General features: G+C 43.3%; 1 protein-coding gene across 2 annotated transcripts in view; it reads right to left on the bottom strand.

The window, feature by feature from the left end:
• The window catches only part of SV2C (synaptic vesicle glycoprotein 2C), a 224,626-nt gene that overhangs the window by 115,451 nt on the left and 85,363 nt on the right, over nt 1-23,812 (bottom strand). Inside the window, exon 3 of one of the 2 annotated variants that reach the window (XM_061430005.1) lies at nt 4,671-4,851. The exons of the other annotated variant lie outside the window; for it this stretch is intronic. Within the exon in view, the coding sequence (XP_061285989.1) occupies nt 4,671-4,851 (181 nt within the window). The remainder of the gene's footprint in view (nt 1-4,670; nt 4,852-23,812) is intronic. 2 annotated transcript variants of the gene reach the window in all.

Genomic DNA, 23,812 nt, shown 5'->3' with positions numbered 1-23,812 from the left:
GTGGTGAACCACAGTGACATTTTGGGTCCCCTGGAATTAATGTCAGTTCAGAGCCAGTGCCTAGTAAGCTCTGAAAAGTCGATTATTTCCTTTTCTCTCATTCAGTTACCCTGGTAAAAGGCTACAGGTCCTTTTGGGGAAGACTGGGGGAAAGATGACCAGCATAAACTTCCAGCAATGTAGTAGGGTCTCCCCTTCATTCAAGGGGTTCTGGGTCTGTAAACTGGCTCAAGTCTGGAAATTGACTGAGGGCCATGCCTTTTTGTTTTTATGATGCAAGTTCAACTTTTGGTCATTTAATTGAGAACTCTTCCCCTTACACAGACCAAGTAAGACTTTATTAAGCTTCCTGCGATTAAGCAGTAAAGAGTGGACAGACCTATCCTGTCAATCTCTTGGAATTTACATGCTGGTGGAGGAAAGACATATAAGAAGCAAATATTTTGGTGTATTGATCAGTGCAACCAAAAAGACCAACCAGGGGTCTGTGGGGAGAGTCAATGGGAGGGGTGGTCTGAGGTTGTGAGTGCTGAGGGCCCAGAAAGAAGACCCTGTGAAGCTGAAAGGATGGTGAGAGTGATGCTCCTGGGAAATGTGTGGAGAGTTGCAGGGTCTGAGCACCAGAGTTCCACAACGGGAAAAAAGTGCCAACATTCTGAAATTTTCCTTCCTTGTTCACCGAGTTCTCTTCAATTTAAAACCAGATCAGACGTGGATAAGGGAGCTGCCTGGTGCATAGAAATAACAAGATCTCCTATTTAAGGTCTCTAGGATCAAAGTCTTAATTCTTTGACTCAAGTTTTAACTAACAATGTTTAAATAAAAGGACTGTGTCAAAACTTCAGCTGCTTATGTTTTCAGTGTGTAAGTGATGGATGTGGAAAGGGTTTGAACATTACACGCCTTTTAAACAACAAGAGCCTTCACGCAGAAACTGGCTTTTCACTCACAGTTTTGTCACCGTTTTCTCTTCATCTATGAGCCTCCCACAACCCTTGCTGCTGCCCCATAAAGGACACTGACTAGTTCTTAGCATATAGAGAATGGGAGTGCTTTTGAATTGTGGTGCTGGAGAAGACTCTGGAGAGTCCCTTGGACAGCAAGGAGATCAAACCAGTCAATCCTAAAGGAGATCAACCCTGAACATTCATTGGAAGGACTGATGCTGAGGCTGAAGCTCCAATACTTTGGCCACCTGATACAAAGAACCAACTCACTGGAAAAGACCCTGATGTCAGGAAAAATTGAGGGCAGGAGGGGAAGGGGACGACAGAGGACGAAATGGTTAGATAGCATCACCGACTCGATAGACATGAGTTTGAGCAAACTCTGGGAGATGGTGAAGGACAGGGAGGCCTGGTGTGCTGCAGTCCATGGGGTCGCAAAGAGTCAGACCCGACTGAACGGCAACGGGAGGGCTGTCTGTGTACCTTCCCTCTCCAAGCAGACAGGAAGCATCTAGGGGCCAGGTCTCATCTATAACTGTGAAAGGTCCTCCATGGTTTCAGGAGAAGAGAAGGTGTGAAAGAGTTTTGTTTTTGAGTTGGAATGGAATTGGAGAACATAGAGACTCAGCTGAGAGTGTCCAGATGAACCCTCGCTGCCGAGACAACCCCTCTGTCATCAGGGCAGCTCTCCATATGTTAGGAGAAGGCAACAAGGCACCAAACTCATCCAAGGAAGAGAGACCGATTTCTTCACTTCCCTTAACAGCTGTGTTTCTCAGGTCCCCTCAGCTGCTGGATCCTACAAGGTCCTGAGTGTTTTGCTACCTGGGCCCAGGTGAGTAAGCTCACATGGCTTCCCCGCAAGCCCCACTCCCAGCTGAGGGACTCTCCAACTATTCTGGAGAGCAGGGATGCTCCATTTTACTTGCCTGTTTTCTTCCAAGTCTTTGCCCATGATTAGTCTTTTCTGTTTCCCTCTGGGAATCAAAGTCGGAAAGAAGCCTCTTTTCCCCTCTCCATCTGCTGTCACTTTGAGGCAAGATTCAACATGCCATCTCACTTGATCTTCATACTCAAAGGTAGGATGTAAAGCACTATTTTCTCCCTTTCACAAAAGCAGCAGCAGGCTGGAGGGCCCGCGGGACTTTCCCAAGGGCTCACAGTAAGGCCAGGGGTAGGGTGGACTTGAATTTCTGGACTCCCCATTCTGTGCCCACTTTGCAAAGGCATTCAGTGCATTAGTCTCTCGGAGCACAATTGATAGAGTGTAGCTGAATTAGCAATGCACAGTCTGTGCTTTGCCAGGTAAATTATCTTATTTAGAGGTCTGCAGCCCTGAGCTGCTGGTTGAAAAATGATGTGTCGGCAACAAAGAAGCAAATGATGTCATGAATATACCCAAGCTGTCTCTGTCTCTGTGCTGCCCTTGAATTAGCTTCTGGACAGCCCCTTAGTCTGGAGTATGCTACAGCCACCAGAATGGCCCTTTTCTCTGCAGTCAATGGAGTTGCCCATGTCTTCATCTAGACTGGCAATGAAAATTGCCATAATCATCCAAACCTGGCCAGGTACTTTTGAGTCTATGGATATTGTTGATATTTTCTGGATAAGGCTGTGAATGGAAAGGACTGGAAAGTTCAGAACTTGGGTTGTTAGGCTTCTTCTGACAGGCTAGCGGTATTATGTACATAAAAGAAAAAGCAGGAGGAAGTTCTCCTGTGGCAAGAATGTCTTATCCTATGGACCCTGAGATGGTCCTTTAACAAGCAGCTTTAATCGCACCTGCTCTTCCTCAGTTATCTCAACTCACTCAGCACTGGCTTGGCTGCAGCCCTCTGAATTCATGACCCAGAAATCCTCCCCACAGATGACGTGTGCAGCCAGTCTCACACAGAGCCTTGAACACCAAGCATCCCCTCTGCTAAGGAAAAGCCCTCTTTCCCCATTGATACAAAGCAAATGATTGATTCTGATCATTTTTCTCCAAGGAAAAAATATTTTCACACTTTCCCAAACTTTCCAACCCTCCTGCTTTACTGCAGTGTCTTCACTCTAAGGAGAACTCCTGAGATTCCTGCAACTTAGTCATACATTTGCCAAGTGCCCGCTGTGTGAAGAATATGTCAAAGCAGAAAATGCAAGAGACATGGGTTTGATCTCTGGGTCGGGAAGATCCCCTGGAGTAGGAAATGGCAACCCACTCCAGTCTCCTTGCCTGGAAAATTCCATGGACAGGGGAGCCTGGCGGGCTACGGTCCATGGGGTCGCAAAGAGTCGGACACGACTGAGCAACTGAGCATGCACACACATCCTGTGTGTAGAATGTAGCACAGATGAGGTTCCAGAAGATAAAAAAAGAACATCAGAAAAATCTGTGGATCCACCAATCTCAATATGTGAACAAATCTTGTGGCAGAAAACAATATAAAAATGTAAGTGTTTTGAATGAATTATGAAAGTGAACCATTAGTCTGCACGGGGAAACCTTTGTACTCTTAAAATAATCCACTTACATAGTCTTTCTCTTTGATGTCTTATATTCCGGCTAATCTTAGCTCTGATTTTAAAGTACTACTATATGTAATTAAGAGAGATGGGCTGCAGCTTTTTGACCTCCTCTTTGGGCAAAACTGGGCTTTGCTGTGTGGTGACCAACATCATCAACCACAACTGATCGGCTTCTCAAATTCATAACCCAGCACAGATTCCTGCCCCTTCTTCATTCATTTTTCTTTTATTTTATATTATTCCTATAGATTCATCTTCTGCTAGACTCCCTCAGAAACAACATCTCTAAACAACATCTTAAACAGAGTTCTTAAGCATGAATCAGAAATTTTATATTTACACTATTTTTTTTTCCTATTCAAGCAGTTTCTTGGACTCTCCTAATTGAAGTATTGGGTTTTCCTAAGCTGTGGATTTGCTTAATCTAGTAACGAGTGCTTCAAGTTCTTTAACAAAAACGACTAACCATTGGTTATACTATGCCACTGCACTTGTCAATAGCACAACTTCTGTTGATTCACCAGAAGTCAGGAACCTATCAAAAGAACCTATTGCATCTCATGAAGCAGGCTTCCTACTTAGTTAAATATGCTATTGGTGGTTTAGTCGCTAAGTCATGTTGCAACTGGTTGCGACCCCACGGACTGTAGCCTGCCAGGTTCCTCTGTGGAGGGGGTTGTCACTTCCTTCTCCAGGGGATCTTCCAGACCCAGGGATCAAACTCAGATCTCCTGCATTGCAGGTGGTCTCCTGCAGTTACTATGGATCAATTAAACAATATTTACTTGAGACCCTCTCATCTTGGATTTAAGAGCATTGTTGAATGGTTCAAACCTTTAATTAGTTCGTAATAGGTAGGACTAAAGCTATTTCTGGCTTAAATTTTTAGAAGAAAAAAACATCCACTCATAAATGTGCACTGCCACAGATATAGCATTCCTTTGAAAACAACACCCATTTCCTAGACATAAAGCACTAAAAGAATCAGCCAAGGGAACACGGATGCGTATTCCCTTCTCTTCTGGATTTAAAGGTTGATAATTATATTTCTAAGAACCAGCATTATGGCTCCTAAGGCTGACACAAAGATGGGAAAGGAAATGCATTAAGGGATAATTTTTTGGTAATGAGAGCCTCTAGAGTGGAAAACACGTACATTATGTCTTTATGTAGAATAAACACATTACTATAAAATCCGAAAGAGAAAAACCTTACCCGAATCCAGAAAGTAAGCGACAGAAGAGAAAGAAGCCATAACCTTGGACAAATGAAGACAGGAAGGCAAAGAATCCGTTGATAGACATGCAAATCAGAAGGGACTGCTTCCTTCCCACTTTGTCTGCCAGGCCTCCCCAGAAGAATGCCCCCACCATCATGCCGAGGTACACTATGCTGCCTGCAACACACAGAAAACAAAGAAACACGTCAGAGCGGGCAGGAACGACACTCGGAACAGCAAGTGAACAAGGGGCAGGAGACGTCCTAGAATTCTGCGTGGGAAAGCAGCTCCTTTACAAATAGATTCTGCAGGATCCATGAATCCGCTTTCAAGCTGGAAAACAAGCTCTGTGGGTTTCCTCAGGCTGCCACGGGTGATGGCAAGGGCAGAAGATGAGACGGTCACGTTCTCCCCAGCCTTGTGGGGAGGGTACCCCCAGTGCGCAGGCATGAGGAGTCCCCATAGAGAACAACCCTGCACTTTGATTCATGGCTGTGTCATCTTTGGTCCAAATGCCCAGCTTAGCACCACAGCAAGGCCGAGATGGGGACTGAGTCAGGGGCTCCCAGGTCAAACGGATCCTCTAGCCTGCTTCAAGCCTGCGCTGCAGCAGATGACCTGGGCCACAGCCAGACTCCTAGGAAACTTCTACAAGATCGCTAGGTTCTTTCTCTCTGGTTCTCCTGAAAACCCTGGCCCTTCCTTGAAAGGAAGGGATGTTAGGGAAGGTTAAGTTTACAAGAGTTAATCTCAAAATGGTCTCTCCCAAATCCTGCTCAGAAAAGAAAAACTTTTTCTGGCATCAGGAGCTTAAGAAGAAGGAAAATCGCTGCTTGTGGTTTGGGGTTGTTCAACTCACCATGGTTGGCTTTGCTTTCGTAAAGGAAACAAATGGAAAAATCAAGAGTTAAATAGATGCCCCTCTTGGTATCACTGAGCAAACAGCTGAATTTTCCAATTCACTTGCTTCTTCTAAAAAACCAAGCCCTCATAAACTCTGTCCAGAGTTTTCCATAGGATGATACAATATTAGGTATGGCAAATGTTATTTTTTGGAAGGTTTCCAAAAGGGTATGCAAGGTCTAGGGGAAATGGCATAATTAATAAATAAGAGTTTTGGCTTTAAAAAAGCTGCCCGCTACATCTTTTACTCAATTCTGCCTTTTTTCATTTGCTTCACCAAAGCACCATTTGAGTAGTCCCTTCTCAAACAAGTGTTGAAGGTGCCCAGCAGCATCTAGGTTACAAGCTGAGAAAACACTACCTTATTTATTGCTTTAGGTTAGGGAAATATCCTCCTTAAACATTCACATGAATTCATTTGCTAACAGTTAATAAATTAATGAGACCCAGAAGGAAAGCACTTGGCAAGGTCTGGTGACCCCACATCAATGACATGCAGACGCTGCTCTGCAGACAGACGAGTCTAGACAACTAGAGGGAATGGCGAACGTTGCAGCAATTATACAATAAGACACAACAGAAGCTGTTTTTACTTAGACTGGGCTGCTGAAAGGAGATGGGCGGTTATCCTTTGCCTGGGTAGGGACGGCCTACTTTTCTCTGTACTATGTGGCTGACCGTAAAAAGACCATCCTCCTCAATAAAGAGGTCACTCATATCATGAGGCCCAACGCATGTCGAGAAGACAATTTAAAGAATGTATCAGCACAGTGCACAGGGATCCGCAGAGCAGATTCACCCAGGAAAATGAATATGGGGCGTATCTCTTATTTACAGCCTAAGAGGCTTGAATTTGCCACTCATGCCTCTCAGAAGACTAATCAGTAAGCTAAGCTGCTTGATGGACTTCTCAGGTTAGAACGAAAGAACCTGCTTGCCAATGCAGGAGACATAAGAGACGCGGGCTCTATCCCTGGGTTGGGAAGATCCCCTGGAGGAGGTCATGGCAACCCACTGCAGTATTCTTGTCTGGAGAATCCCATGGACAGAGGAGCCTGGCAGGCTGCAGTCCATAGGGTCGCAAAGAGTTGGACGTGACTAAAGTGACTTAGCATGCATGCGTGCAAGCTGCTTGATAATAATGTCTGTCTTTAGAAATGCCTACAGGTCAGAAAGTGAGTTGCATCGACCGGAAGCAGCCCATGGCTGTTGCCATCTAAAGACTTGGGACTCTTTCTTGTGGCTCTGGCCCCAGGAACAAAAGTGGTCACTGGTACTTGTGGAACCCTTACCAGTTCTAAACTCTTCCGTGAATTAACTTGCATAATCCTCTCTACCACCCTTTGAGGTGAGTACTATGGGAACACCATTCATTGGTGGGAAGCTGACATACAGGGACATTAATGATCTAACCACAGAGAAGTGAGTGCTGCCTACATCCCAGTCCGTCTCTTTGTACAACATGGTGATGATTCCTTTAACCCTCCTGGCTGCCCTCCTGGGAAAACATCCCAGTTTGTCCAGGCTCTTGGGTGGAGGTAACATCTAACACTGAAAGTGGTACCTCAAAAGTCTCAGAGGTGCCTTCTCCCTGGACGCCACCCTCATAGAATTAGAGCTAAGTCTTGGGTAGTGGAAAATGACGGATGGGAGCTCGGGGGACACGCTGCTTCGTCCCACCCAAGTATGTGACCTGGGATGCACTGCTTACTCTCTGGTACTCCAGATGGGTACATCCTGACCCTTGGTGGGGGAGGTAAGGGAGCTGATGCTGCCAACGGCTGGGTGGTGCTAGAGCAAAAAGGAAAATCCAAGTTCTTGCTACGAAGAGCAGCACAGACGTGCTAAGTCACTTTAGTCGTATTCAACTCTTTGCAACCCCGTGAACTGTAGCTCTCCAGGCTCCTCTGTTCCTGGGATTCTCCAGGCAAGAATACTAGAGTGGGTTGCCATTTCCTCCTCCAGAGGAATCTTGCCGATCCAGGGATGGAAGCTGTTATGTATCCGGCAGTGGCAGGCAGGTTCTTTACCACTAGTGCCCCCTGGGAAGCCCAAAATGAGTCGGTTCCTGTGCCATGCTCTGAAGGAGCTATAACCCCCTCACTTTTCCAGTTCAGAATGGATGATGGTCCTGCTGGGCGGGTCTCCGTGTCCTGTCATCCCCTTCTGGGCCATCCCTTGCAGCTACATCTTCCCTAAACCAGGTTAGAGCGTTACAGAGTAATGATTCTAGCATTTTCAGGGCTCATAACCGGATGCTACATTCCTCCGCTCAGCAGGAGTGCAAGGACTTAGCCCCACCTGGGAGCTTTTTAAACCTCAGGGGTAGTAACGGCTAAGAGCACATTCCTGCGAGGGCGACGGCTTAGTGACTTGAAAAGGGACAGGAAATCCGCATTTATTATTAGCACCCTGTACTTAAGCCCCTTGCAAATAAAATTTAAAGATAATACTTATGAGATTTTAATATATAAAAAAGAAAAATAGCCTATTTTTCAATTCCCCCAGATATCTATCTATCTATATATATATTTTTTAACTCAAATGTGCCCCCATGGCCAATAATTCAAACCACACAGAAAAGTATAAAATGAAAATAAAAGTCTTCTTCTCCCTAATCCTTGATCCTCTTCCCAAAGGTAACCATTAGCAATTTTTTTCCAATTCTTCCAGAAAGCTCATACATATAAATATACAAAATGGATATCCTGTAGGAACTGCTTGTTAAATATAGGTTTTCTTCCCCCACCCTGCCCCTGTGCAGCATTTATCATATCTAGTCTTCCTTAAAAATCTTTCAGATTTTTAAGCTTAAGCAAACCAGAAATAAATCTCTGTCAGGATTTTAATTACTTTTTCAAAACACATTTCATGTATTTCAGAAGAGCATTCCCTATCAGCTAGTAGGGGAAAAACAAACAGTTATTTCTCCATCTCTATTATTTCTATGCCTAAAATAAATACACCCAATTTCCCTAAATGAGAGGCTATTAAATCCAGTTTTAAAGAATTTACAGAGCGTACCCACTATGTATGACTTTTCCTGAAGGCTAGAAATACATGGATCTATAAGTCATGATCCTTGACCTTAAAGAAGGAAAACTTGGCAAATCTTCCTCTGATGCCTACTCTAAGCCAGGAGAGAAAGGAGACAGTTTCACATCCATTATTCCACAGAACCCCCGACAGCCCACTGCCCAGGGCCAGTACAGAGAGGGGCACCCGGAGCAGGACCTTCCATGGCCTCCTGGGGACACATGGCCAGACAGAAAGTGCCCTCAGGAACCAGGCCAGACAGAAAGTGCCCTCAGGAACCAGGAACTCGCATTTACTCCATCGAGATGGCTTAAGGCGCTTGTAATTCAGGGAGGGAGACCCATCACCCAGTGAGCCCCGCTGTGAGGCCTGTGTTCCGGTGGAGGGGTGACTGGGGCTGAGGGGCGGGAGGTGGCCACTAATTCTGACTGTGGCTTCTGAAAAGGTTTTGCTGAGAACGGAACATCTGAGAGGACTCTGAAAGATAAGAAAAATTTCAACGTAGTATTAAATTCCTCCACCAAGTGACAGGTTTAGAGAGAAAAAAAGTAGCATCTCAATCTGACTCTGACTAAAAATGTTTCAGATCCAAACATAATAATAATCTTTGGTGTCTACAGTGGATTACTACTGGTAATTAGACCAATTGTAGCTAGACTTCCGTTGGGCACGCTACGGACAGGATGACGCCTACCCAAGAGTTTATTTCAGACAAACAGCACAACTAGGAGAGGCATGTTTCAGTCACGTGATCTAATTAAAGCCGAAACCTCTGAATATTAGCAAAGGCACACACTTGAGGGGGAGAGATGTGAATAAGAGTGGAAAGGCTGCCTTGTTTTCATGACTCCATTTGTCTTCACCGTGTTGAGACAGGGAGTCCTTGAAAATTGAGGCGGGATAAGCTCTTAACATGGACCAGCCTTCTCTGGTCACCACTTCTCATGAGGCTACTGACAGAATTTAAAACTATTTTAGTCCATTTTACAGGTGGGGAAACTGAGGTTGAGAGAGGCCAGCAGTTGAATTCAGGTCTTCCAGATCCTTGTTCCCCAGAGTATGATCTCTGGATCAATAGCACTGGCACCCTGGGGTTGGGGGGTGGAGGGGAACCTGCTAAAAATGCAGACTTTAAGGCTCCACTCTGGACCTACAGACTCAGGATCTGAATCTGACTAAGGTTCCCACATAATCTGTGTGCACTTTAGAATCTGAAAGCACTTTTTAGGCTGCTGTGCTTTCCACTGAAACATATAACTTCTCTGATACTTTTTTTAACTTAAAGTTTGTATTTCTCTAATACGTATTTGAGCGGGGGAGATGCAGACCCCAGAATATTTAATTCCAAAGACACAGAACAAGCAAGATCTTCCTACATGAGCTGGAGATATCCTAAGGGTGAGCGGAAAGTCTGTGCCTCTCCTAGGACCTGCTTTCTTTATAGAAGCTAGAAGCAGACCGGCAATGTAGAGAGAGGCCAGGCTGCAATTCTCAGATCCTTCCTGAATCTAATGAAGACTGTCATTCAGCTGGGCTGTCAGGAGGTTGAACTTGGCCTGAGAAATAAATATAATCTGAAACTCACTCTCCTCCCATCGCAGTGGGGGCTCAGGACATCCTTGGCTGGCCAGCCTCTTGGTCCAGGTTTCTCAGAAGACAGAAAGAGGCTTCAAGCATCACCTCCCCATTAAGGGATTTTCTAACATGGGAGCTGATTCCACTTTATTTAATCATACCCTCATTTCCCCCAACAAATACCACATTTCCATTTCTGTCTCTTTGCTAAGCTGCTTTTGATTCTTTCTGACAATCCCTAAGGGGCACACATCTTTTCCCCCAGCACCATCTAAACCACATTTAAATGAAACAGAACAATTTTAAGAAATGGAATACAGTGGTTTTTCTCATAATAATTTTAGCCATTAGTTTTGAAAAAAATTATTTTAAGCACTTCCATTATCTATGGCTAATGCATTACCCTATAATTCATTCCACCATTTATTTATAGATTGATTTTCAATTAAAAAAAACATTTTGTGATAGTGTTCTGAATTCAGTGATAAATAATCTCCATGGGGCAATGCTCACACTCACCTTTTATAAGTGGATTGTCTTAGGTTAAAACAAAATTATAAGTCAAAGTAAAACAAAAATAAATCTTTAAGAATAACAATGACAGTTCTAGAGATAGTTATTAAAATGAATAATATAACATCACTCATCATATTCACAGGATTGAGGGAAAATGAGTTACTCCTTAAATTATTCTCATTATTTTTCAGATGTTACACAAGAGGCAGGTGCATTTACTGTCCCAAGGATAGGATTTTCTACTATCAACTTGTGTTGTACCCACAGTAGACACCCACTTAGCCAATTCTTACTTAGCCAACACAATGGATTAACAAACCCACCCACAACACACTGAGAATTATTTCCCATCTTCCTTCTTCTTCCAATAAATGCTTTAGGTTTACTGTTTTACACCCAACCTTTATGTGAGTTCTGCTCTTATCAGTTATGAATCCAATTAAACAGCAGTCACATAAATAATGAGATATGAGTGTGAAAGGAATGGGAGCTACTCCTATGAAACTCACTTAAGAAAGACATGGGGAAGATGGGGTGCAAAAGTAAATATTTATTTAATACACTTATTAAATAAATGTATTAAATAAACATCTTTATATTAAATATTTGTTAAAGAAATGTATTAAATTATATTAAATAAAATTTATTAAATAAATGTGAGCAATCCAACTCAGACTGAGAAAAATCATAAAGATGAAAGATTCTGTGCTTAGATAGAGGCATATTAAGTTAAAACTGAAAATCAAATCCACCTGATGGCTATGGAGATACAGGAAAGACAAGGGGGTACTTCATTTCAAAGATACCTACTCAAAGGGTACATTTGCTCCTGCGCCTGAAGATGGTTGAATGAATACAAGCCCATGTGTTAAAACAAAGTATTTAAGTCTCTATGTAGATCTGCATGTTTTCTTGCTTTACCAACTTTTCCATTAACTGACCAATTACCAGACTGGATTTAATTAGGTAGTGGGATGTCTACCTTGCCTCAGAGGACCCCTGAAGACAAGTTTTGTGCTTCAGGAAATCAGGTTTGCATAGCCACTGAAAGAGGCAACAATTACCCACTCTGTGGTTTATCGCATCACTGAAGGCAGCACTGAAAGAACATCTCCTTAAGGGCAGTTCCAGAACTCACAACCTTCCTTTCCTTACTTTTATTGAAGATTCCTTTTTTTTTCACTGTGTACTGGAAAAATCCCTGGAATGACAGTCAAGACCTTCAGGACTAGTTCCAGTCTCCTTAGAACTAGCTGTAAGCTGTTCGGCTAATCTTCAGCTTCCTACATGTCAAATGGTAGGTGGTGGTCAGCCCTGTAAAGCTGAACCAGGCTGTCTTCTGTCTGGGGTAGCAGGGGACTTCTCTCCCTTGCTGGTCTCTTATGCATCCTCCCCTTCCACCCACTAATGCGGGAGCTCTCACGGCTGCTGACCTGTGCTCCTCCTCCAGGGCCCCCAGAATGGTGGGCTACGAGTGTGGCCGACCCTTGGCCAGACCACATCGTAGTCCATCAAAGGCTGACTCCAGGGACCACTGTGCCTCCCACTGTGCCTTTGCTCCCACTCAGTTCAAAGAAGGCTGCAACATCCTCAACTACAGCTTGCTATTTCTGATTATTACTGGTTTCAAGTTCTGCTTTTGAATTAGAAATGATAACATAAAATCTCAAGTTCAGTACTTATTCTATTGGATTCTTCCATTGGATGTGCTGAGAAGTGGACCCATTATTAATGCAATGAGGGGTTGAATGGGGGAAGCAGAAAAACTGTTTTTGTTGTTCTTTAACCAAATGCAATACTCATCTTTCAGTTCAGTTCAGTTCAGTTGCTCAGTTGTGTCCAACTCTTTGAGACCCCATGAATTGCAGCACACAAGGCCTCCCTGTCCATCACCAACTACTGGAGTTCACTCAGACTCACGTCCATCGAGTCAGTGATACCATCCAGCCATCTCATCCTCTGTCGTCTCTGTCGTCCCCTTCTCCTCCTGCCCTCAATCCCTCCCAGCATCAGAATCTTTTCCAATGAGTCAACTCTTTGCATGAGGTAGCCAAAGTACTGGAGTTTCAGCTTTAGCATCATTCCTTCCAAAGAATACCCAGGGCTGATCTCCTTTAGAATGGACTGGTTGGAATACTCATCTTTATCCCACTACTATTTACCACTCTGAACTCTGGGTCAGGCAGCAAAGAGTGAAGAGCCCAGGCTCTTGGAACATAAGGACTAGATCTGAATTTTTGCTCTACCCTTTACTAGATATTTGGTCCTGGGTAAGTTTCTTTCTTTCTTTGTGTCTCAATTTCCCCCTCTGTATAATGGAATTAATAACGATACCTTCCCACATGCTGTTTTTGAGAGATTAAATGGGTTAAAGCACTAAGAACTATGTGAAACACAGCTGTTCAGTAAAAAACAACAACTAATATAACTCCTGGTCTGAGGAAGAGAGCGAAAAGGGGAGAATAAAATGGTGATGGAAAAGAGACAAGAGGAAAAAGGGGAGGGGCCCCGGGGTGATGTAGAAAGTAAAATTACAGATCGGGGCCTCCCTCAGCTCATGTTCTGAATAGAAGCCAACTGAAACAGCTCTGGAAATGTGAGTTAATTTTTCCAAAGACTTATTCTTCTGCATCTTGAGATTATTTAAATAAATAACCAATAGTCTTCTCCTAAATCCAACCCCTGACTTTTCCCAATCACTACTATTTTTAGTAGCCACAGGTAAGGACCATTGGCACATTCAAATGCATTTGTGGATTTTCGGAAAATCAAATAAAAGTAAAGGAAGTAATAATATTAAAGGCATATGAACAAATAAAAAACTCTTTCCAATTTGCAATAGAGAAACATTTGCAACAAAAGTCAGCTCACCTTTGCCAGAAAGAACTGTAAATATCAGATGCAGACTACAGTGCATCTCTGACTTTTACATTTGGAAAGTCTGACATTTAAGTCCGTTGGTCCAGGCAGACTGATGTAGCTGCTTGTATAGGCAGGTAATTCCATATCAAGCATTATTACCACTTATTACTTAAGTCCACCTGGGCACTAAACAGCCTCTGAAGGCCCAAAGACACTGCCACTGAATTCAGAGAGCCAAATGCAGAAGGGGAGTCTCGACATGGAAGACCAACCTACTTTCTAATATTTTTCCTCAAATGGCCAGGATAGAGTACGTCCACTGGATAGGGAAAGAGGTATTTAAATAATTTTGCATGGAAAAAATCATTTGCATATATAGTTCTGCAGAAAAAAGGACAACAGCCCCCTTGGTATTCAAAGCAATAAAGAAACAGGTCTTGGGGGTTAACCTGTGGTGCATCACGAATATCACACATCAATTTCACACCAGTGGGATCCCTGTCGGGCTTTCCTGGTGGCTCAGTGGTAATGAACCCGCCTGCTAATAGCAGGTTTGATTCCTGGTCTGGGAAGATCCCCTGGAGAAGGAAATGGCAACCCTCTCCAGTATTCTTGCCTGGACAATCCCATGGACAGAGGAGCCTGACAGTCCACAGGGTCACAAAGAGTCGGACAAGACTTAGTGACAACAACAACGGGATCCCTATCTGCACAGACGTCCTCCACTCCCAGGCCTGTGCTGAGGGAGCAAGGTGGTAACTGAGTCCTTTCATGGATCACTAGGCCAACTGATGGAGCAGAGGATCATTGATCCACAGCTCTTAGTTGAGCTCCTGTGAAAAGCCAGACATCCTTCAGGGTATGAGGGAAGGGGAGGGTGGAGGACAGGGCTGCAAACAGGGAAGGGACTAGGTGCCCCCTCTCAGGAGCTCAACTCACAGCCTCGTGCAGTGGTTCCAGATCGTGGCTGCACATCAGATTATCTGGGTGATTTAAGGGAAAGAACACTGATGCCTGGGCCACACCTGGAGATTCTGGTTCTGGGATAGAACTGAGGCAACAGTACTTTAAAAACAAACTTTCCAAACTATTCTAATATAAAGCCTGGGCTTTGAATCTTTGGTTTCCTGGGAATTGAAAAATCTGAAAAAAATTACCATTAAATGAAACACATGCTATAATTAAGGTGAGAACACTCTGCTTAAGGGGGAAAAAGAAGGAGAGACTTAATTAATTCCAGGGAATCTGGAAAACTCCGCATAGAAAGTCATGGTGGATGGTGCTAAGTTCTGAACAATGAATAAAAATTCTCCAAGTAAGAGAGGAGAGTTCCAGGGAAGGGAGGAAGATTGAGTACAAAGACCTGGAGATGTGTCACAGCACCACAGACAAAAGTGCCTCTAAGTGGTTCAGGATGGATAGACTTCAGAGTTCACACGCAAGGGTGACAGTGGTGAGAGATGGGGCCGGAAGGCAGGTTGAAGGCCATGCAAAAAGTCAGCCTTTATCCTCTGGGAAACTAAAAAACAGACTGGACATCATCCATGCTGAAAAGATCATTTCAATAGCCCTAGGGAGCATAAACTACGGGGCAGGGGTGGGGGGTGGGGGGTGGGGGGAGACAGAGGGGTGGGGGCAGGAGGGCAAGAGAAGGGAGAAGAAGGAAAAGTCCAGACCAGGGTGAGGCAATCAAGCTCTGAGATGCCCTGAGCACAAACTTTAAGGAAGCACTCACCCTCGAGTGCTAACTCTGCATCTGCACAACCCTGAGAGTGACTGCTTCCTTAAATTTGTGCTCTAGACACCTTACTTTCCTTACCCTGGTCCTGGCCCTGGAAAGAAACCAGCTGTTGCAATATTACTGAGAGATAGCCCAAGGAAGGAGTGAAGGTAGTCTGATCTAAGGCTGTGGCATGGCAGACTCAGAGAAGTGGGGTAAGGCTTGAGGTACTGTTAGTAGTCAGAGCCCACAGTTCTTGGAATTTGAGGGGTGAGGCAAGGAAGAGTGGGAGCTGACACTGAGGAGTTTGCCTTGGGATGAGTCACAATGAAATGAATGAAGAAGAAGGGTCCAAGACGGGGGCAGGCCTGACAGAGCCTCACATGTTAAACACTTGGGAAGAACTTCGTATCAGTAACTCTTACTGTGTTATAGCAACAAGGCAGAACAGGGCAGGCAATACAGGTATCACAGCAAATCCATAAAGTAATGATCAATATGATTGATAATAGGATATATTAATACTTCATGAAGGAAGCAGGGCTTGAGTTGAGCTTCAGAATAACACCCAGGAAGAATGTGACTCAGAAGATGGGCAGAGTGGCATGTCTGCTTATGCTCAGATATACAACAGTGTGGGAGGAGGTCTGGAGTGGGAAACAGCACGAGTGGGTCAGAAGGTGAGCAAAGTATCCAGCCTGGTTACAGTAGACAGGTTGGGCATGCGGAGAACTACAATTAAACTGGATAAGTAAGAGAAAATCCTTAAAAAGCAAGTCAATGCAATTTTAATTAATAACATAGACAAATGCTTCCCTGGTGGCTCAGTGGTAAAGAATGCATCTGACATTTTTCACAGAACTGGAACAAAAAAAGAGGGTCTCACAATTCATATGGAAACACAAAAGGCTGTGAATAACCAAAGCAATGTTGAAAAAGAAGAATGGAACTGGAGGATTCAACCTTCCTGATTTCAGACTATCCTACAAAGCTACAGTCATCCAGACAGTATGGTACTGGCATAAAAACAGAAATATAAACCAATGAAACAAGGTAGAAAGCCCAGAGATAAACCCATGCATCTATGAGCACCTTATTTTTGATTAAGTAGGCAAGAATATACAATGGGGCAAAGACAGCCTCTTCAATAAGCACTGCTGGGATAACTGGGCAGCTACACATGAAAGAATGGAATGAGAACACTTCCTAACACCATGCACAAAGATAAACTCAAAATGGATTAAAGACCTAAATGCAAGACGAGAAACTTAACTAAAACTCTTAGAGAAAAATATAGGCAGAATACTCTATAACATAAATCATAGCAAGATCCTCTATGACCCACCTCCTAGGGTAATGGAAATAAAAACAAAAATAAATAAGTAGGACCTAATTAAACTTAAAAGTTTTTGCTCAGCAAAGGGAAACTATAAACAAGGTGAAAAGACAGCCCTCATAGTGGGAGAAAATCATAGTAAATGAAGCAACCGACAAAAGATTAATTTTCAAAATATACAAGCAGCTCATATAAGTCAATATCAGAAAAACTAACAACACAATCAAAAAGTGGGAACAAGACCTAAACAGACATTTCTCCAAAGAAGATATACAAATGGCTAATAAAGACATGAAAAGATGTTCAATATCGCTCATTATTAGAGAAATGCAAATCAAAACTACAATGAGGTATCACCTTGTAAAGGTCAGAATGGACATCATCAAAAAGTCTACAAACAATAAATGCTGGAAAGGGTGTAGAGAAAAGGGAATCTTCTTACACTGTTGGTGGGAATATATATTGATACAGCCACTAAGGAAGACATAGTGGAGATTCCTTAAAAGACTAGGGATAAAACTACCATCAGTTCAGTTCATTTGCTCAATTGTGTCTGACTCTTTGGGACCCCATGAATTACAGCATGCTAGGTCTCCCTGTCCATCACCAGCTTCTGGATTTTACCCAAACTCATGTCCTTTGAGTCGGTGATGCCGTCCAGCCATCTCATCCTCTGTCGTCCCCTTCTCCTCCTGCCCCCAATCTCTCCCAGCATCAGGGTCTTTTCCAATGAGTCAACTCTTCACATGAGGTGGCCAAAGTATTGGAGTTTCAGCTTCAACATCAGTCCTTCCAATGAACACCCAGGACTTATCTCCTTTAGAATGGACTGGTTGAATCTCCTTGCAGTCCAAGGGACTCTCAAGAGTCTTCTCCAACACCACAGTTCAAAAGCATCAGTTGAAAAAAAAGTTCAAACCACCATATGACCCAGCAATTCCACTACTAGGCATATACCCTGAGGAAACCAAAACTGAAAAAGATACATGTACCCCAATGTTCACTGCAGCACTATTTACAATAGCCAGGATATGGAAGCAACCTAAATGCCCATCAACAGATGAATGGATAAGAAAGCTGTGGTACATATATACAATTGAATATTATTCAGCCATAAAAAAGGAATGCATTTGAGTCAGTTCTAATGAGGTAGATGAACCTAGAGCCTATCATACAGAGTAAAGTAAGTCAGAAAGTGGAAGTGTTAGTCGCTCAGTCGTGTCCGACTCTTTGCAACCCCATAAACTGTAGCCCACCTGCCAGGCTCCTCTGCCCATGCAATTTTCCAGGCAAGAATACTGGAGTGGGTGGCCATTCCCTTCTCCAGGAGATCTTCCTGACCCAGGGACTGAACCTGGGTCTTCTGCATTGCAGGCAAATTCTTTACTGTCTGAGCCACCAGGGAAGTCAGAAAGAAAAAAACAAGTATTGTATACTAATGCATATATATGGAATCTAGAAAGATGGTACTGATAAAATTATTTTCAGGGCAACAATGGAAACACAGACATAGAGAACAGACTTATGGACATGGGGGTGGGGGAGGAAGGGGAGGGTGGGATATATGGAGAGAGCAACATGGAAATATATACTACCATATGTAAAACAGATAGCCAAGGGAATTTGCTGAATGACTCAGGGAACTCAAACTGGGGCTCTGTATCAACCTAGAGGGGTGGGGTGGGGAGGGAGACGGGAGGGAGGGTCAGGAGGGAGGGGACATATGTATAGCCATGGCTGATTCATGTTGATGTATGGCAGAAACCAACACAATACTGTAAAGCAATTATCCTTCAGTTAAAAATAAATAAATTTAAAAGAAAAATAAAGAAATGCATATCCTCATCTGCCTGCCAGTGCAAGAGACGTGGGTGGGGAAGTTCCCCTGGAGAAGAAAATGAGAACCCACTCCCGTATACTTGCCTGGAAAATCCCACCGAGGAGGAGTCTGGCAGGCTACAGTCCATGGGGTCACAAAGAGTTGGACACAACTGAGCACAATACAACAGTAACATGGACAAGGGGAGCCATGATGGGTTGGTTCTTTCATGAACAATTAATGCCATCAAAGTATCGATACTAGTATGAAATTATGAGGACACTTAAGAGCAGGATGGCTCTACCTAAAGGGCCAAACGGTAACTGTTTTAGACCTCGCAGGTGATAGATGCTCTGTTTCAGCTATTCAACTCTGTCATCACAGCACAAAAGCAGCCATAGATCTCATGTAAGCAAATGGGCAGGGTCGTGTTCCCATAAAACTATGGACAGAAACAGGGGAAGGGTGAGTCAGCCTACAGGCTGTAGCAGGCAGATCCTTGTGTTGAGGAAAAGTTTTCCTGTAGCCATGCCGGGAACTCAGAAAAGCTGTGAGCTTGTCTTGGAAGAGGTCACGGTGGTCCCTGAAGGGGCCGTCTCAGTGCAGCAGTGATGACGAGAGCAGAGGACAGGAAACCAGAGCTGGGGACGGTGAGGACACGGAGGCCGCAGGAGGAGCCAGTGCCGGTCACAGGAACAGAGGGCACGGCGTGCTGGATGGGGAGAAACGCTAGAAGCAGCACACCAGCATGGGAGAGTGGCGAAGAGGGGCAGAAAGAAAGCAGCCACGCGCGCAGGGACACGACTGCTCTCAGATCACGAACAGAACAGAGAACAGCAATGGCTTCTGCTACCAAACGGTGGGCTGCTTTGGAAGAATGGTGCTACCCGGTGTCTTCTTTCCAGAAACTCTATGAAGACAGACTTACGAGAAATTCATTAGTCTCAACTTTAGGCATAACTGCAAGCAATAAAAGGATTTTTTTCAGGACTGTCTCTTGAACATCAGCACAATGAGCAAATAAAGCATAAAAATCCGAAAGGAACTGGTGTTTTAGAGGAACAGAACAAGAAAGTAATTTTGAACGGATGTCTGTTATTACATCTTTTGATATTTTAAGCAACAGAAAGGCCTGAAAGAGAAGGACTCCTGAAGTTGATCTCAGGCCATTTCTAGACCCTGGGGATGTGACTGTGCGTGGCAGGAAAATAGGTCTGAAAATGGACTCAAAGATTGCACTGTGCTTAATCAATATTGATGAAGGTGATTACATAAGTCCTCCAAAACGCTCTCCTGGAAAATTACACGTACGTTTTCTTTGTTGCTCTTGGTTTAAGTTTAGGCGGCAGATATGAAAATAAAAACCAGAATAGCTTGTAATTGACTCCAATAAAATCTAAAGGAAAAATTCAGTAGATGACTTCTGATGCTCCAACATGACCTTCTGTTTCCTCAAACAGGTAGATACCTAAGCTGTCAGCCCAGGGACGTGAGTGAATAAACACTGATTGGCTTTGGACTAATGGATATTGGTCCTAATCCATTACTGCTGGATTCAGGGGTGAATTCAGGACAGCACTTTTTGACATTTGAGATTTATTTTGTCATTAGGGATGAAACATCATACAAGGGCTCCTCAACACAAACTGTCAGAAGGACACTTGGGTATTTCAGGGAAAGTCACCCAAATATTCAGGTGCTGATCCACAGTATTGAAGCTATTATTTACTGGCTGATTATTCTTATTATTATTATAAATGATTTGTGTTTAGCATGAGAAGTCAGCCATCTGCTGCTCACATTAGGAAGGAAAAAAATGTGATCACTTTGAGAGTAAGAAAAAAGTAGGAATTTTAGTCAATTACTGTATAACGGTTCAAAAACAGAACAAAGTCAAAGAACGTTGAATCCATTTTATTTTCTTCTCTAGATAAGGCATGTTAAAAATTGACCTATCCCCCATCCCTCAATCTCTCTTTTTTAAATTAATTATTTTAATTGGAGACTAATTACTTTACAATATTGTGATGGTTTCTGCCGTACATTGACATGAATCAGCATACATGTGTCCCCCATCCCTCTGGGTCATCCCGAACCCCCCTCCCACCTCCCTCCTCATCCTATCCCTCTGGGTCATCCCAGTGCACTGGCTTTGAGTGCCGTTTCATGCATCAAACTTGGACTGGTCATCTGTTTCACATATGGTAATATACATGTTTCAATGCTATTCTCTCAGATTGTCCAAAACTCTGTTCTTTATATCTGTGTCTCTTTTGCTGTCTCACATATAGGGTTGTCGTTGCCATTTTTCTAAATTCCATATTTAAACACCTCGTAGTCATTCTTCTCTTTGTACCCTTGTCCACCTAACTTTCCCTGAAATAACCTTCTCTTGCCTCTCATCCAAATCCTGTACCTTGCACTCTGCCTACACATTCTTTGTAAGGATGCCCCAAACTAGTTTTCATGAGTAACTTCTGTAAATTCTCACCCACATTATGAACTGTATTCTTTTGTCAGTATTTCATGTGCCTCAGTCTTATCTCTAGAACTAATCTGCAATTTGAGTCCTGCTAGGCATCAAATCTTCTAGCATCTCATTCTGAAACTGCGTGAGACTATATTGTTCTAGGCACTTTAAATAATCAGCAAAATCTAGTTAATTTCATTTGAGTTTAACATAGGTTTAATTGAGAGCCAAGTATCTCTCACATACAGCTGTGCAATTGATGAAACTAATGTAAATCTGGAATTCTAACCATAAGATCTTGAGTGTCCCAAGAAAATGTGGTAAATGGCATACTTGAGAGCTTTTTCTGGAAGAGTGATCCCTAAATGTACATACAGAGAGCAGGTTTCATGAGAAAGTTTCCACTAGCCTATAATAAATGAGAAAAATTAGGAAAATAATATGTCTTCTTCATTAATTTATTCAACTTAAAGGAAGGTCATATATTCTAAGCATAATCCATCCTGTTATTTTGATTGAACGTGTCTTTTGTTTTATGAAGTGGTATGAGTAGAATGAGTAATATGTGCTGTTGCAATTATTTTTTAAATGACCTTCTCTAGTAAAGTGAAAAGTTGCTTTCTCTATGTCAATCCACCTATTTTAAATTTTACTTCAAAATCTAAAAGACAGGGAGCCACTAGTATAAAACTTGAAATAGTGAGAACAATATTTTGGACATATTGCACTCTGAAAAAAGGCTAGTGGAAGAAAATTAGTTTACTAAGCCAGGGCTCATGAAATGAATGTCTAACATGGAACAGAACAGGGAGGTCTCCTTCGTGCATGTGAGATGATCGATCACACGAGGTGACCAGAAGTCCTCAACATTCTTCCCATCAGGAGGTGAAGTCTATGCTGCCTCTTCTTGATCCTGGGTAACCACTTAACCAACAGAATATGACAAGTTATGCTGTGTGACTTCCAATCTTGGATCATAAAGGTAACGTAGCTTCCACCTTGCTCACTAGAACACTCACTCTTGGACTTGTGAGGTACCATCTAAGAAGTCTGACTCCCTTGAGAATGCCATGCTGGAGCAGTCACAGACAGGTGCCATCCTCCACAGACCCAGCTGAGCCCTGGCAGGATGGCAGCCATCTGGGACCCTCCAGAACAGTCCGTCTGCCAGCTAAATACCACTGAGTAACCTCTGATGGTACCCCGAAGAACAGAAGGATCTCCCAGCCACCCCAGTCCAAATTCCTAACTTGTGAAAACATGAGATATAATAAAATGGGTTCTGTTTAAAGCTACTAAGTTTGGGGGTAGTTTGTTACACAATAACACATATCTGGAATGGTATATTCCCATATTTAAAGAGTGTTTTAAAACACTTTTAAAAACATCTCATTCACTGAGATACTTAGATTATAAGGAGTATAGTATTAAGGATCATAAATATTTCTCCACTTTCAGTTTGAGGGGGATCAAAATGGTTTAATCGTTAATAATGCTTTCAGTACTGCAAATCGTTTCAAAAGAAGAACATAATATGCACATCCAATAAGGCATTCCTGTTCCTCTGTTTAATTCCAGTGGTGAACGGTTAGGGGTGGCAGGGGGGAAAGAAACAAGCTAGAACATTCTCTGTCTTCCTGTCAAGTCTTTTCTTAGAAAATTCCAGGAAGGATTTTTTTGGCAGTTTTATTTTGTTTTGATGAGTGGGTTTTCAAAGTAGGAGAAAGAGAGAAATTAAGTAAATGGGGAGCAGGAATGAAGAACAGGGTGTTTTATGGGTGGTGGTGGTCGTGGGTGATTTGGTTCTAGGGTGGGAGACTTGACCATAACTACAAGGAGGGAAAACAGGGAAAGAGCACTTTCTCCCCAAGGAAGTATATTAAATAGCTCCTAGCAGCAGCAGCAGCAGCAGGAGAGCACAAGGACCTAAATTCCACATCCTCTGGAGCATGCCCGCCGCACTGTGGCACATTAATAAAGCTCAGGGGCAGGATGGAAGAGAATCACAGCTCTCCTCTGGGAATGGGATAGCAGATTCACTTCCATAGTTTTTTCTGCACAACCACCCTCCCTCAAACTGAGACCCTCCAGGATCCTCCTATTTTCCTATCTTGAGACCCTGCAATATGTTACATCAGTGATCACTTAAATCTCACAGCACAAATAAGACTAAACGTGTTAAACTTTGACTCTCTGGGAGAGTGGGGAGGGGTGGGGGAAAAGGCCATCCTGCACACAGGGCTGTCACAAATAACAAGCTGCTCCTCGGGGCCAGGCTGGAGCTGCCCAGCTGTGTGTGAAGATAAGCAGAGCAGTGTTGCATGCTGGGATCTGAGGGACTGGCACCATATCCCTGCTGATTCAGACCTCAGGATGACACCATCACCCACCCACCTGCGACCCCACCCATCCCAATGGAGAGATGCTTACAAAGGTTCAGGACTGTTGTCAGATAAACTTGACAGAGTTTGACTGTTGCCTTTATTATTAATTCCAACTCTTTCTCTCTCAGTGGCCCAAACACTGAGTTTCCTAAAGAGAAGGACTCATTAAACTTCTGGGTTGTATTGAAAAGTTCCAAAGTCAGCTTTTTAAAATAATACATACTATGCAGGGATTTCCCAGGTGGTGCTAGTGGTAAAAAATCCACCTGCCAATGCGGGAGATGCAAGAGACCTGGGTCAGGAAGATCCCCTGGAGAAAGAATTGGCCACTCACTCCAGTATTCTTGCCTGGGAAATTCCACGGACAGAAGAGCTGTCCATGGCTACAGTCCATGGGGCCGTAAAGAGTCAGACACAACTGAGCACACACGGACATAGACATATGCAGGCTTTAGGTCTTAATTGTTTAGCAACACAAAATACAATTGTAGATCATTTTTCTAAAGCACAGAACACT

Source organism: Bos javanicus, chromosome 10, assembly GCF_032452875.1.
Source record: "Bos javanicus breed banteng chromosome 10, ARS-OSU_banteng_1.0, whole genome shotgun sequence".
Taxonomy (NCBI): domain Eukaryota; kingdom Metazoa; phylum Chordata; class Mammalia; order Artiodactyla; family Bovidae; genus Bos; species Bos javanicus.
This window is presented reverse-complemented; position numbering and strand designations above follow the sequence as displayed.